This window comes from Seriola lalandi, unplaced genomic scaffold (genome assembly GCF_002814215.2).
Source record: "Seriola lalandi dorsalis isolate HSWRI2012SDOR001 ecotype SW California unplaced genomic scaffold, Sedor1 jcf7180002054883, whole genome shotgun sequence".
In the NCBI taxonomy this organism is placed as follows: Eukaryota; Metazoa; Chordata; class Actinopteri; order Carangiformes; family Carangidae; genus Seriola; species Seriola lalandi.
This window is the reverse complement of record NW_019525658.1, coordinates 1,025,624-1,041,886: the sequence shown is the minus strand read 5'-3', so window position 1 is coordinate 1,041,886 and position 16,263 is coordinate 1,025,624. Positions and strand designations below refer to the sequence as shown.

Below are 16,263 nucleotides of genomic sequence, written 5' to 3'. Positions count from 1 at the left end.
TCATTCCCAGGATTTTTTATTAAAACTGCTTCTAAGATCCATGCGTTTGATGCCTTTTTATTCCAACTGAGTCCTTCACAAGGTCGTCTTATTTTCATATTTTGGGGAGACAAAAAACACACGTTCTCTTTGTGATTGAAGATATCAGTTTCCAGATGGGTGTTTTCCAATGAGATGTAATGATGACTTAAGTTTGGTATTACCTAATCTTATTCTAATAAGCTCTGTTCTCTCCTACATGTCCCCTAATGTCTTTTCCACCCCGACCCCCTGCTGGTACAGATGTCTTCATTTTAGATATTCATTCCATCATTTTTTTCCCACTGTGTCTTGATTTTGTGCACTGGGCTTTTTCCTAAACCAACTTTATTTATAACACATCAATCAGGATTGAAATGTTGAAATGAGATAACATGGCAGAGATGTACAAGCAGAAAGAGCTGAACCATCAAATGAATAATTCAATAGAGATAAGAAACTGAGTAAGATGCCAGAATAAGCTATAGTCAGACATATGTAGGCTATAGAGAGTTTTGATCTTCTTTCTCATACATTTGTTAAGTAGCGAAAATTCATTTTTTTGTGGATACATATACATTATGTAGCCTATATAGTATTTTGTATTTTGAACAGGAAAGAGAATACATCTACATTTGTGGATTTGGAGCTCAGGCAATCATACAAGGATTTCCATAAGTTTAAAACAGCTGCTCTGTTGTTTCTATACTTATGTGGGTCTGCTGTGGTGAAACTACAACGGTGTGTCATTTTAAGTGCTGGTGCAGCAAGGAATTGTGGGATTGCATTTTCATCCTTCCTTTTGTAAAGGAAGGTCCAGTGTTTCCTATGCCAAAGGAGATAAGACAGGAAGCACTGAAGCTCCTTTCCTTATTAATCGTTTTAAATGTGTCACTCATCAATCTGACCTGAACGGGATTCCAAAATGTTTAATCACTGTTGTTTGGTGGCTTTGAATGTCTTTAGTGTAGAACCTCTAGCACCTGTTGTCTTAGCCTCAGTGAACACAGATGAGATATGTCAAAGTCAAGAAACATATAGTTGAAAATGTCTCCACAGGTACGAAGACCAGCTGATGTAAATGATTTGTGTTTTGTTACTTTATCATTTACATGATCTCTCACAAGTTGAAGAAAGGTGTGTTTGTTAACATTGCCTTGGGTTTCTTCTGAAGCACGTGTGAGTTGTTTCTATCACAAGGAGAAAACAAAGTAATTCCCTAATGTAGTCTTTGTAAATGTCTGTAGTATGACACAATGAATCTGTAACATTTACAAAAATCATGATTTATTCTAGAGACACACTGTGAGTCTCCACAAGCAGAAAGTTTGTGAAATTGAAAAGAAAATACTGTGGGACATAAAAAAAAAACATCTAAAATGTTCTAGCAGTTGTTTCTAAAAGGAGAGTGAGCAGACTCTAAGAGGACCATGATTTGGACTGAGAGGTGAACCACCTTTGCTCTTATACCATGCCTTCTTTATTTCTTGTGTTTCTGATGGTTATTAGCAGGTACCCCACTCCAAAGAGGAGGAGGGCGATGAAGAGGAAGAGGATGCCAGCCCAGGGCCCTGAGGGCAGAGCCTTCATCAGTACAGAGCTCTCTGCTGGGACCATGTTGCTCAGTATCAGCATGTATCCCAAAGCCCAGCCCACAGACGCCCCTCCTGCCTGCAACAACACAAGGGGAGGCTCGCTGAAACCACACTGAACACATGGACTGAAGTCTCAGCAAATGATGGGCAAAAATGTTCAGGTGATTCCTTCTGTCCTCACCTTTTCCTGGAAAGAGATGGAGGGAAAGGAGAGCTCATTGAAACCGTAGCCCTGCATTAAGAGGACCTGGACGAAATTGGAGACGGCGCAGACTTTCTTCATGTATTTCTCTGGCTGCTTTGTCTTTTCAGTCATCTGTGAGAGGAAATACATTATTTTGTTATTCAAATCTTAAGCCATTTCATCTTATTTATAGTTACTGTAGAAATTTCTACAATATTCAAAAGAAAATAACATATGGGGACAATTTTTTTTCGTGGTGAACATATTTGAGAGCCCTTATTCATCAGCTTTAGGCTCAGAGCTGTGTGAGAGTACCTCAGAGATGGTCATGTTGCAGACCAGTTGGATTGCAGCTTCCATCTGACTTGGGGATGTGATGGGGATGTTGGAGAGATGGCTGATGTACTTGTGAGTGAAGAAGTAGGCAGAAAACGCCTGTGGAGACGAGGGGACACAGTTAATCCAGAGACACACAGTCTTCCCCATCTCCATTTTGTTCTATTACATTACATTCAGTTGGCTGATGTTTGTGTTCAAAGTGACGTGATGTCTTGAGTGTATTAGAAAACTGTGTTTAGGAGCTCAGGTGTTTGGTATGACCCATGGCTTGGAGGGAGGAAGGACTTAACCTCACTGTCCCGTCGTCCGGCACCAGAGACTTACTGTGTATGTGAGCTGCATCAGGGAGCCAGAGGGGGGGTCGGAGAACTTTTGGAGGGTGAACACCAGGGACCAGATTCATAAAACTCTGTGTAAATTCATGACTAAAACTATGTGTAAGCGCAAAACCAGAAATATTCATTTACAGGAACTACTGCAGCCATGTGGTGAGAAGCTCAGTATGTGGGTACACTGGGGCTTTAACAATGTTATCTTCCTGATGCCTAGCAGGTAGAAATGTGTGTTGTACATATTTGGTCATAAATGAAAAGTTAGTGGGATCACCAAAGTTTTCCAAGTCTGCCTGAGGGAAACACAAAAGACCCCCGACCTCTTACACAGTGCCACCCACAAGACAACAGCAAAAGACCTTAAAGACCTAAAAGTCCCTCTGGTGGAAGGTCCAAACACATGCAGATTGTCCTTAAAGGATAAGCAGTATAACTGATGGATGGATGGATGGATGGATGAATGGATGTATGGATTGATGGATGGATGAATGGATGTATGGATTGATGGATGTATGAATGGATGGATGGATGAATGGATGTATGGATTGATGGATGTATGAATGGATGTATGGATTGATGGATGGATGGATGTATGAATGGATGTATGGATGGATGGATGGATGGATGGATGAATGGATGGATGGATGTATGGATGGATGGATGGATGTATGGATTGATGTATGGATGGATGGATGGATGGATGGATGTATGGATGGATGGATGATGTATGGATGGATGGATGGATGTATGGATTGATGTATGGATGGATGGATGGATGGATGTATGGATTGATGTATGGATGGATGGATGTATGGATGGATGGATGGATGGATGGATGTATGGATTGATGTATGGATGGATGGATGGATGGATGGATGGATGGATGGATGGATGGATGGAAAGTTTTGAGGTTCCTTTGGACACCTTGCACTAAAAAAATGTTTGATTGAAAATGAGAAAAACCTAAAAAAAGCTCAGTCATCACATTATCACTTGAAGTTGTGTAGTTGCAGGTTATATTGTACATGACATTCTTCAACAGATGGATTGACTACTTTTATTTGTCATTTTTTTCCAGGAAGTTTTGATTTGTGTAGAGCATCTATATTTACTGTTAAATGAGTTCACACTATGATGTGAAGAAAGAAAGCAAAAACATTCACAATAATGCAAAACTAAGTATTAAAAAAAAGCCAAAGAATGAAACAAAGACTGAACCTGTAAAGGAATAAAAAAGTATTCATTCTTATATAATGTGTGTCAGTGTCTTAAAGGTTCCCTCACCATGAACTGTCCTCTCACGCTGGGTTGGAAGACTCTGTCAAAGGAGCACTTGGAGTAAGAACAGTTGTCAAAAGAGAAGATCTTTTGGACATTGCCCTGGCAGCTGTGGTAATCTCCTGTGCCCACCACCATCACAGACATCTGGGGGTCAAACTGAGCCGGTCTGTAGCTCTGCGTGCACGGAGAATTAAAGACGTCCTTCCCCAGCTTGATAGACATGTTGAACTGTTTTGGGTAGCAGGGGTGGTTGATGTGGGGAGTCACACCTTGAGTCTGAAAGAGGCAAAGAGGGTGACGAGAAGTATCCTATGACATATGACACCATTAAACATTCACAATGCGCTATAGGTGCGTAGGAATACTGTAGTTCATGAACAGGGGGACCCTGTGACCCTCGCTAGTCTTTAATCATAATGTTTATCCACATATAGATTTTTCTCTGTACCTTGATGAGATGAGCCGTCAGTCTCCTCAGGAACTGGTCTTGGCCGTAGCACAGGAAGCTGTGGGTGTACACTCTGTAAACTTGTCCGTAAAGCGTCAGCTCCATCATTTCAGAACTGTCCTCCACCTTTACCGAGGTCTCGAAGGTAATCTGAGTGGAAGCTCCACCTAAATCCAAAGCTCCAATTGTCTCTCTGCCTGGGTGCAGCCAACGCCCAGCAAAACCGTACTGAGGAAGTGTCAGGACAATAGACAGAGTTACTCAAAGAACAACATCCAGCAAACAACTCTCACACTCTCAATGTCTCTCTCTGTGGAAGTCTTTTAGCCCCACAACCAGCGGGGCTCTGTGGCACTGTCGGTCAGTCACAGTCAGGTGGTCTATCACTTTGGTTCAGTGTGAACTGTTACACGTGTTGCAGTGAAATGTTATGCAGATACCCACAGTTTGTCAGAGGATGAATCCTAATGATGATGGTGACGCTACCAGTAGGTACCAGGTGGATTGGCACAAAGTCTGTTAAAGAAATTTATGGTTCCCAGATGATGAACCCTGGTAACTTTGGTGACAACTCTTGTGTAAAATTTCCCATTCCCATCAGCCTCAGCTGTACTTGGTGTTTAGTGCTAATTTGCCTTCACTGAATGAGGGTATGTTGTTTAAAGTTAAAAACATTCTTTCATGTAGTGAACTAGAATAGAAACAACTAGTCCACTGGAATCAGGATGATCCTGATTGGCTCTTGCGGGGCTGTTGCTCGCACTGCATCAGCAAATATTTGCATGAAGTTGAGCCTTTTTCAACTGTCCCCTGCAGCGTAGCTTTGTGTAGCTTCTACAGCTTTTTTGAATCTCTGTGTGTGAATATCTGTAAGGCTCAGTCCCAGTACCCACAGTTATGGTCTTGAGCTCCAAGGTGTGCATTCACACACTGCCAGGTAGTAGGCAGGTGTGTCCAGATACTTGATACTGACTTTCTTAATCCCTGTTCAAAGGGCCAGAGGTAAGTGTATCCTGTACTTGGGCCACATGCTTGTTTTCTTCTGGCCCACTTTATGCCTGGTTCCACGGCCCAAACTGTCCCATACACAGCATGATTGTCAGATACTACTTCCACAGAAAATCTTGCAGCTGTCAGACAAAACTGGAGAAGAGCAGGAATCTGCCCAGATGTGGAGATACATGGGCCAGACACGGGCCGAGGACCCAGGAATTGCAGTTCTCGGAAATATGCCACACACTTGGCAACATGGAAGGAGACGTGATTGGACGACACATCATACAAACTACTCATTTCATTATGATGCAAGTGTTGCATTTTAGTCTTGTTATGTAACTACAGTATCTCTCAAGTCTGTTTGAAGGGACGGTGTTTGAAACCAGAAAAATCAGAGCCCACCTTGGCAAAGTTTTCATTTAAGTAATTGACTGTGACCCAGCCGTACGCCCCCTCCGCCGATCCACTCAGGATGGTTGCCTCTTTGAAACTGAAAGGGTAAGACCGCATTTTTTGTTTCACTTCCTTCAGGACCCGGTCTGACTCTGTGGCGTTGACCGTTCTGTTCAAGAGGTGTGAGAGTTAAATCCTTCCAATATCCATTTTAATACATTTATGCATAATTATTGAGGCAGTAATATTAGTGTAATATCCCGAGTTAACAGGAAAGTCTACTTACTTCAAGAGCCTCATTCCTGCAGTAGCTCCCAGATACAGTGGAGTTTGGTGGTGTCTGGATTTGGGGATGTCCTTCACAGCTTGCTCCAGACACACCTTCAGACTTTCTGCTGCACCACCACGAACACCTGCATAGCTGGATATCCCTCCACCTTGACAGACAGAGAAAGTAGTTCTGTATACAAAGAACTCAACCTGACCCCCTGACCTTTTCAAAAACTGAAGCTCCTTGTCTTAAAGGAACGAATGACCTCCTGAAATAAACACTCTGGCTGGTGTTTCTAAGGAAACTCTGGAAACAAACCAAAGCATGAAGAGGAACAACTGGCAGTGACTAAGATGGTAAGAGTCTGGTGAGGAAGCGGACCATTTAGGAACCAAAGTCTTGCATAAGATAAGTGATGTTTTTATAGGATGACTTTGTGGAAGTGAAAGTTAGAGTATCCTTTCCACCTTGACAGTCTGGGGTTAAAGTTCAGCCACATTACACAACCTCTAGTTGTATTTCTATAAAAGTGGCACAAAAAGGCAGAAGATGGCTTTGGAATGACCTTTATTTATGTGTCACTTTATTTTAAAGAATGGTCAGATGTTCATTAGTTAAAAGTATGAATTATCGTAAAACGTGATTGGAGTCAGGATTTATCAAACCTGGAGTCCAATCAATGGGGGTTGGGATTAGAGCTGCTTTGGATTTGTTTGGCCTGATCTGTCCTCTCTCCTCATTGCTGCATATATGTAATATCCCTTACTACTGTATAGATAGAGTATAATTATATTACTATCATAATATTTTATTATTATCTTATTATTTTATTGATACTGCTGCTACACAAAATATTTACTATCATGACAATGTCAACACTGGAGGTCACTGGGACAGTTTGCAGGTCGGGATGTCGAGTGTGAGGCCATGGTTCAGCCAGAAAACGGTGGACTGCTCCCTCCAGGTTGGGGGTGAGTTGCTGCCCCAAGTGAAGAAGTTCAAGTATGTCGGGGTCTTGTTCATGAGTGATGGTAGATTAACGGATGGACTGGTAAACTGACCGTGATGACCGGGCACATCCAACTGGGTGGAGACCCCGGGGTGGACCCAGACAGACTGGAGGGATTACATATCCCATTTGGCCTGGGAACACCTCAGGATCCCCCAGGAGGAGTTGGAAATCGTTGCTGGAGAGAGGGAAGTCTTAGCCTGCTGCCACCATGACCCGACCCCGGATAAGTGAAAGAAAATGGATGGATGGATGGATGTCAACACTGTCTTTCCCTCTGTCCTGGACCACTAAACACATATCACTGCTTCTCATACATCAGCCAAACACACACACACACACATTACCCACACATATCCTACCTTATATTTGGTTTTAATTAACTAACTTTAGAGAAATTTATCTTTGAAACTTGTAATGAATGTAAATGTAATATGTCAGTGCTGTGAGCATCACAAATTGACCTTCACCATATTGTGATGGTCAAGTTTCACAGATGGTTCGTTTTTCGTGCAACACCTCTCAGGCAGTACTTCCTTCTAGGCTCTCCACAATTAGCTCGACCAATCAAACGCTCGGGCAGCTTTTAAAAAACCTGTACTGGTCAAATGATATTTTAAAGCAGCACTAACCTTGTCTCACCCATGTGTGAGGAGCTCACCTTTTGCATGACACTCGCTGTGCTGGGTGACGATACCGGTGCCATTTTGCTTGTTAGCTGGCCATTTGTAGATGTACATGGAGGTGTGGGAGGAGCCTGCATCCAGAACGATTCCATACTACAACAGACAGCATTCCTTTATAGATCCATTTTATTTATTCATTTATTTATTGTCATTGAAGTATTTATTTTTAGTTTAAAGTCTTCCATAATGTCACATATCTATCAGTGACACACCAATATACATGTGCATACAAGAAAAGTGCGAAATCTTATTTCCTCGCTCTTGTCCAACTTGCAGCTTGTTCTGTTTACCACCTCGCTGTGGTGTTGACAGGATGTGGCTTCAGCTTGTACATAGAGCATTGAACTGCTTTACATGTTGATTTTTGCCTTTTATGGTTGGACTGGTCTTTGACTGCACACATTTCCCATCATGAAGCTGGTAGGTATGAGTTACTGATCTAACAACATGAGCTGTTCTGTAATGTGGTGTCCCTTTAACTCATACAGCAATGTTCATTTTGTCCTCCTTTGTGTGTGTGTGTGTGTGTGTGTGTGTGTGCTCTGTCCAGCCATAACTTCAAAGCATTAAGTTCTATTCAAGTATTATTCTGCGGGCACAGAATAAGATCTATTTATGTGCCTTTTTCAAATGTCTGTGTGATTAACAACAAAAGGAAACGCAATGAATGAAGAATCAAACACAGAAACACACAAAGAGCTGTGTGTTTCATTTAGTTGATGCTCAGGCTGATGAATGAGCAAGTTCAGATCATGAAGCTGGAACTCTAAATGAAAAAAAAAACTATTTTGGTTTGAGGACAACCGGTGAATCCATATTACTACTAATAGGAATGATAATAATAATTAGATAATATTTAGACACAGGCACAGACGGTTATCCATCTATCTGTGTGCGCTACAATGATATAATTGTGTTAATTACCATGTTCTCAGGAGGCGCCTCCACCTCTTTAGCCGGAAGGACCAGCAGGATGATCCCGACTATCGACAGTATCAGCAGCACAACCGCAGGGATGGTCTGGGAGAAGCGGAGAGCCATACTGGAGACTGATGACTGGAGACTGATGCGCTCAGATGCTCCGCGTAAAAGCGCGCCAGCAGTCGGCGTCCGTTAAGGAGACCGAGATGAATAAAGGGCGTGCGTGCTGTGGCTGACGGTAATGGGTTTGGTCTAAAGCTTTTGACGTAATATTTTGTTGGCCAATGGTGGAAGAAGTATAAGGGAGTGGTGACACCTTTGACATGTCTGTCTGTATCTTTTAAATCAGTGAAAAGTCCAAATTTAACACAAACTGGTTCCAGCTACACAAACAGAACATGTGTGTGGTTTAAACACAAGGAGTGAAATGTTAGAATTGACCTCTTAGTCAAGGTTAGTTGGAAGATATCCTGAGCTGAGATGTAACATCATGATGACTCTGTGTGTGTGTGTGTGTGTATGTGTGTGTGTGTGTGTGTGTGTGTGTGTGTGTGTGTGACCCAGACTCTTGTATGAACTAGCTCACCTGACAGCTAACAGCTAAAACATTAGCACTGACAACATGAAAGATATCTAAGTAGACTCACAATAAAAATGACATAAGTTTGAAGAGTTGAACTACGGAGCAGGAAGTAGTATTACAAAAATAAATAAAGTTTAAAAAGTATATATAATAAACAAAAAGGACTCCTTTGAGCAGGTAGAGAGTGAATCAGTTGATTCGAAACTTGTTCCTGATTGGAGAAATTGGAAGTACGACCGTTATCCAGAGCCTTTGCTGTGACTCTTCAATCTGTGGTCAGATACTTCCTGTTTGCTTGATGTGTTGACAACTTGAGTCCACCTGTGGCAAACTCAGCTGATTGGACAGAGTTTAGAAAGACACACACCTGTGTATGTAAGATGTCTAGGGAACTCTCTGTGAACTTCCACAATAAAATTGCAGCAAGGCAAGATTATAAAACCATTTCTAAAGTACTGAGTCTTCCCGGGAGCTCAGTGGCCTCAAATATTGTGAAATGGAAGAATTTTGGAACCAAAATTTTAGAGTCTGAGTAAAACTGAGCAACTGGGTCCTCAGCAGCAGGGACAGGGAGACTGGTCAGAAATGAGGGAAGGATGAAATCAGAAAGAGGTCCAGAAGTCCAGGAGACCTGAGACCTAGGCGAAATTGTACCTTTCAGCACAAGAATGACTTGAAGCAAACAGCCAAGACAACACTGGAGTGGCTTCAGGACATGTCTCTGACTGTCTCTGAGTGTCCCACCCAAAGCCCAGACTGAAACGCCACAGAGCATCTGTGGAGAGACCTGAAGATGATGCTCACAGACACTTCAACCCCGGAACTGGAGAGGATCTATCAGGAGGACTGAGATAAACTGCCCAAATCCAGGTTTGCAAAGGTTGTAGAAACTTTACCAAGAAGACTGAGTTAGTTCAAAATCATTTCCATTTTTGATTTTTAATAGTTTTGTAAAAAAAAATCTCAAAACATGTTTTCATATATTCTTTATTAAATTAAATGACTTTATTTAATCAGGAAGTTATACTTTCAGATATGTATTCATTTAAACAAGTGGACGTGTTTATATTAATAATGATCACAGTGTTATTTGAATGCTTTTAAATATGCATTAAGATACCCAACCAGGTAGACAATAAGATGACAACTGAAACGCTCATAAATTCAAGTTAAAACAGAGATTAAGTAAAACAATCACACCTCAAGTCAGTCAGACTTCTAATTAATTGTTTGAATTGGCCTGTTGGTATTCGTGAGTTGAGTTTCAGTCTGTTCAGTAAGTTATTCCACACGTCCACTAGAGGGCACTGCACTCTAATTTCTGAACGGCAGTTTCAACAGGACACAGAACTGAGGATTGTTTTCTAGTTCTCCCAACAGATTTTAGTATGATTTCATATTTTATGTATTTTCATATTTTCACTAACTTTATTTAAAATGCTGGAAGAACACACACTGACAACACTCAAACTCTACTCCAGTCATTTCATCTTCTCTTATAGTGAATATGTTGTTTTAATGACTTTATGACTTTCTGTTGAGACTAATTGACAGAATTCACTTTCGCTGATTAAAAACTTTTTGTATACATTATACAATGTGTGCAAATAGGCAATGCTGTAAATTCTAAAGACTGTCAACTTTCATTATCACAGAACGTACAATGAACACTTGATAAACCTGCAGTAATATTGTAGTGTATAAAAGCTTAATAAGCTCTGTTCAGTTATCTTGGTCATTTAAGTCAAAAATACGTTATTACATAAAACAAAACACAGAACAATGTGATGCATTTAATGACCACCTCACAGGCTGGTGAATCAAAGCTTGACTGTTGACCAATGTTTGTTTTTGACCAAGTGTGTATGTGTGTGTACCGAACTGCAGATGACACTGCAGCTGGAAGTGTGTGTGTGTGTGTGTGTGGGGTATTCTCTGTGGTTGGTGGGCTTTGGGGGTGGGGGTGATTGCCTGAACAGAACTTTGGGGGTGACACAAATGGTAGTGAGGTGAAGAGGTCGGCAACATAATTCTGAAATGCACAGATAAATCAGAAGTGTCCATGCCCAGTGGTCCAGGCAACCACCTGATGTTTCCTCTACAAACACTCACTCCGACCCCCAAGAGCTGCTGCACTGTAAAAAACACAATCCACCCCAACTCATCATTTAAGCCCATATCTTGTTGAAGGAAGAAAACTTGATGCAACTGTTGGATAAAAGAAAATAACACGTTCTTCCGATTCTTTCCAACAGCTCTTTGGTACGAACAAATTGAACTGAGTCGTTCTTGGGGAAAGCTTTTCTTTTTATCGTATATCACTGCTGCTGGTGATTATTCTACAGATAAAGTCTTTTAGTCCCGCCTCCTTAAAAACAAGAACTGGTAGTTGGAGTGTGTGTGGGCGTGTGTGAACTTGTGGTCAATTTCTTGCAAAGTTATTCCTCTCAGCGAGCAATTAATTCGGAATGAGCTGCACCGATTCATCAATGGGATAACTGGGACCATTGGTGAAACGTCATTAGTCAGTCAGTCAGTCAGTCAGTCAGTCAGTCAGTCAGTCAGTCAGTCAGTCAGTCAGGGACAGACCTGGTCCGGTTCTTTTTTAACAGCTTTTGTAAAGAAAAAGAACCATAAGATCCGTCTCGATTCTGAAGCTGTAAAACTGGTGTGACCCATCGCTCACGCTGATTATTGGTGGATAATTTTTAGCAAACTTTTGATAAATATATACATACATATAATTGATATTAGAGATTTAATTCCCTTGCCAGTTGCCAGTTGCCCTTCACAGTTATCTTACATCTTGTCATTAAATATTACCCTGCTGTTTTTATCTGTGGCCACATTTACTGCTTTCTTATTTCATCTTCCTTTTAAACATGAGGTATAATCTTTAATATATTGAAGAAAAAAATCACCTGTGCTGCTGTTTTCAACATCAGACAGCTGCTTGGTTTATATCAAAATAAAGCCAGTCTTTCCAGTACATGTGCAACAAATCAAGGCCCTTTCAGCCATGCTAGCAGTGTGGCTGTTATTCTGTCCACTTTACACTGACATGTCACAACAACTACTGGGTGGATTGTGATTGCAACGAGTTTGGTTCAAACATTCATGAGCTTTGTCCCAATTCAGGCACTGCAGCCTTCAGAGGACGTGTTCTGTGAAGCTGTGGCCCTGGACTGGGACACAGCTATGGTCTTTGTGAGGTCCCCTCACTTTTACATCAGGGTAAAATTTCAATCTGTCCAATATTTAAGTTAAGTGTTTGGTTTTAATACAGTGATACATCCTCACAGAGTGGTCAGCACAGTTAAGTAAACTCTTAATCATGTTTGAAACTTTACTCCTAAATTTAACCAAAAAATTTATTCAGCAAAAATAGTATTGTTGCAAATTATAGGGGCTTCACTCTTTATAAGCTGCACAAAAAAAAAGTGGTTTTCCTTGACGATGTATGATAGACTTTAATATTAATATTATCTATTAAACTGTGGTATTTATATTTTTACAGGCAGGTCTGTCTTAAGTTGCTTTTCATGGACTTGCACTTGTCAGACTGAACCATACACAGACAACAGACATGTGATTGACTCTTCACAGTTTATGACCATGAAGAAGAAGTCATGGCCGGCTGTCCTTTGAAGATGAGTATTGTCCGTTTTCCCAGTTGATCATCCCTGTAAAGGTAACAATGGACTTCAGGCCTCTTGGTAACTGTGTTGTGATGTTTATCAGTCTGTCTGTGTGATCAGTTGACATCCATTTATCCAGACCTTCACCAGAGCATCAAGCCATCATCAGGCAGATCAAACACTCGACTTAATGGATGTGAATTGTGTGTGAATTGGTCTCTGGTGTCTTTGTCTCAGTGGGGCGAACACACCCTCTCTGACTATCTGAATCATCTACTCGTCTTGTCAGAGGGAGTGTATTCAGCCTGAAAACACAAGTCAACCTCTCGCCTGAATCAACATTTTTTGCAGTGTACTACAGACCCTAAGAACTTCCACAGGCTGCCCCTGCATACTGGAGAGCCAGGGCACACAGAGGGCATTCACACCTTGTTAAGTTTTACAACTTGTGCATTTGTCGGTCCCAGGCTTCTATTGCCCCTGTGACTCGGTCCCTGCTTTGAAGTGACCAGCTCCGTCAGCTGAGGTGATAGAGAAATTTAGGGTTTTCTCTGATGAATGTGAATGCAACACACACTGAGGTGCATATGGCCTGGTGGAAAACTCAGAGTCTAACCCTGGATGAGATCAAGGGTTAACGTGACATTAATGTAATGTAATGTACAGTCAACTAACAGGGCAAGTAATTAGCAATGGGCTTGTCCTGAGACTGTAACTTGATTATAACTGGTGCCAGATTTTTGTAGTTTTAACCATCATTACTAGCAGCCATAATAAAACTGCACTCACCACAGTCATGACTGAGATCTGGGCGGGTGGGTTTCAAACTAGCTTCAGATTACTGTTACTGTTCTTTCATGGTAGGGTCATTTTTGTTGATTTTACTGGTTTACGCAGATTTAAACAATGAATGAAACAAAGTATTATATGGTGATTTGTTTGAATGTATAACTATCGTACATTTTAAGGGTAAACCTACGAGTAGAAAGATTTAGAGTCTGTGCACAGTCTCTTGATGCGAGATGAGGTTGAGGACAGTGTTTTCTGATATTTATTATCATGTAATTGCTTGTCTTGATTTTTATGTGTTCCACAGAGGATGAGGCGAACTAAAGGCTGAAACATGCTGCTAATAAGCCTCTGGTTCTCTATAACACCCTCCTCTGTGTCTGCTCTCACAGAGGTGTATCAGCATCTCTCTGACTCTGATTCACACTGACAAATCTTCCTTTACGTTGCTGGGACACCACCTCAACTGCTGCAAACCTGCAAAAAACTGCTGTAAATGTTGCCTTATTTTTTTTACTGTGGTGAGATGTAAAATTAAAGGTACTATGGAGCAACGTTTTGCACAGGAGCAAAGACGTGTTGCAATATGCCAGGAAAACAAGGAAGAAGAAGAAGAAGAAGAAGAAGGAGAATAAGGAAGACTAAGAAGAAGAAGAAGAAGAATAAGGAAGAAGAAGAAGTAGAAGAAGAAGAAGAAGAAGAAGAAGACTGCCAGCACAAATAAAATTAAATCTTCTTTACAAATGATTTATGAAAATGAAATATACCATCCAACACATTTCAGATCTCACACACATCATCACACCACGTAGGAAAACAAAATCAAGTTTAAGTACTGAGGTCTTGCCTCCTGCAGTTTTGGTTTTACCCGTAGGTGGATTATGAGAACCTGGGCCCCTGGGTAAAGGTCCCCCCACTCCTACATTTACCCTCTCTCTCTCTCTCTCTCTATCTGTGTGTGTGTGTGTGTGTGTGTGTGTGTGCATCATGGCAAATGTGGAGACACCTACTGTAGCAGGAACTACCACAGAGGAGGTTTGGAGTGAGAGGTCATATGTCTCCTGTAGGTGTATAGGTATATATCACAACCATGTTAGATACAGTCATGAAACTTTACAGGTGGTTGAGATCAAAATGAAGACAACGCTTAAAGATGGGTGTGGTCCAACTCACGGACCTGTGGATAGGTGTCGCAGCTGGTGTGATTCCAGCCCAGGATGTTCTCTAGTTTCATCTGTTGTGAGTTGTTTTGCATCTCTTTGTATAGATTTGTAACTGGGAAATATTAAAACTCACTTCATACAGAGGCACTGGATCACTGGTTCCATTCAGTAATGAATCTGGGGTTTATCACACCGGAGTTACCTTGGATCCTGGAATTTGCCTACTGGGGAATTTCACAAATATCAGCAGAACTGTGTGTGGCCTGCAGAGCGCTGACATCAGCCTCCTCATTGATAGATGGTTGTCAGAAATTAACAGTTGTAATTCTCTTGCAATGATCACATGTAGCTTAAGAAAATGAAACAATAACTTTCTGAGAATCTGGCAGCCTTATCTACAGTCTCTAGGAACATCACTGATACCACCATAACAAGCCATCTGTGGTTAACCAATGACCTCTCAACTGTTAGTCTAATATCTCTTATGTTTCACTCTATGCACTTATTTATTTTTATTATGTTTTTTCTTTTCTGGGTGGGGGTGGGAAAAGAAACTTTGTGTGTCCTAGTGTTTTGTATTTTGTTCTGTAAAACTGTAACAATATTAAAAAGATAAATAAAAAAATACATGGTTTATGGTTTTACCATTGTTTTCTCTCCTAAATAAATTCGTCTGACCCAGACATTTGCTCATGTTTCTGCTACATCTGAGAAATATCGCTGCTTCTCTAGATATTAATTAACTGCATAAATGCATCCAATGAAGTAGGTGGTGCAAATACAATATTTTATGTCAAACATACAGATCAGTGAGTCAGTTTGGTTTATACATGTCACAACTGGAGTCTCCAAATGATCTATTTCACACACATATTGAAAGTGAAGTGCCCCTCCTGCTTCACCTGTCTTTTACCTGTGCACACCCCCGCACTGTAACCTGTGTGAAGGAATTCATCCCGAGGTGATAACAGGAGCAGAGAGCAGGTGACATTTTAGAGCAGGGGAAGTCTCCGCTGTAATCCTGTACCACGGTGCCATCCTTTTACAAGCATGGCCTCCTGTTATCTGTGGCAGCCACTCGTCAGTTCCACATGCTGCAGTTAGGAACTGGATCCCTGTCGATCAGGTCTCTGTGAAGAAGAAAAGTCCATTTGGAGGATTGACACGTGATCTTGATAAGGATCAGGGTCTGTCTCTGCCGTGTTCTTCTGTACCGGAAAAAACGAACACACCGTGACGTGTTTTTTGGAGGCAGACAGGAGGCACCTGAAACAGTGCTGTATCCACCTTTTCAATATGAATGACTTTTTTTGTCAGGTCTGAATGTGGGATTAAATCTTTAGAGCACACCCACTTTGTAGAAGATGAATGTGAAATAAAGGCTGCTATTGTGTAAGAGTGGCCCCTCCCCAGTGGGCCCTCACAGCTCCCCGGCCCTCACAGCTACCTCACATACTCTCTCAGCCCTGAACCAGCAATTAGATGGTCAAATCAAAACCCTGGCACTCAGGACTAATTGTTTATACCAAGTCTTTGTAAAGAGCCATGTTGTTCCCCATTCAAGGCAGTTTCCCTGCCTCCTTGTGTTTCATACAGGGAGGCTGGGCGGGGGGGTGG

General features: G+C 41.4%; 1 protein-coding gene across 1 annotated transcript; it reads right to left on the bottom strand.

The window, feature by feature from the left end:
- LOC111647935 (ectonucleoside triphosphate diphosphohydrolase 2-like) lies at positions 1 to 8,653 on the bottom strand. Its single transcript, XM_023397638.2, has 9 exons — positions 8,477 to 8,653; positions 7,528 to 7,645; positions 5,873 to 6,023; positions 5,596 to 5,755; positions 4,198 to 4,425; positions 3,753 to 4,025; positions 2,113 to 2,232; positions 1,795 to 1,929; positions 1 to 1,689 (listed from the first exon to the last, which is right to left on the bottom strand). Exons 1-9 carry the CDS (start codon positions 8,591 to 8,593, stop codon positions 1,483 to 1,485), a joined length of 1,509 nt encoding a protein of 502 aa, XP_023253406.1. The 5' UTR covers positions 8,594 to 8,653; the 3' UTR covers positions 1 to 1,482.
- Positions 8,654 to 16,263: the final 7,610 nt, after the last annotated feature.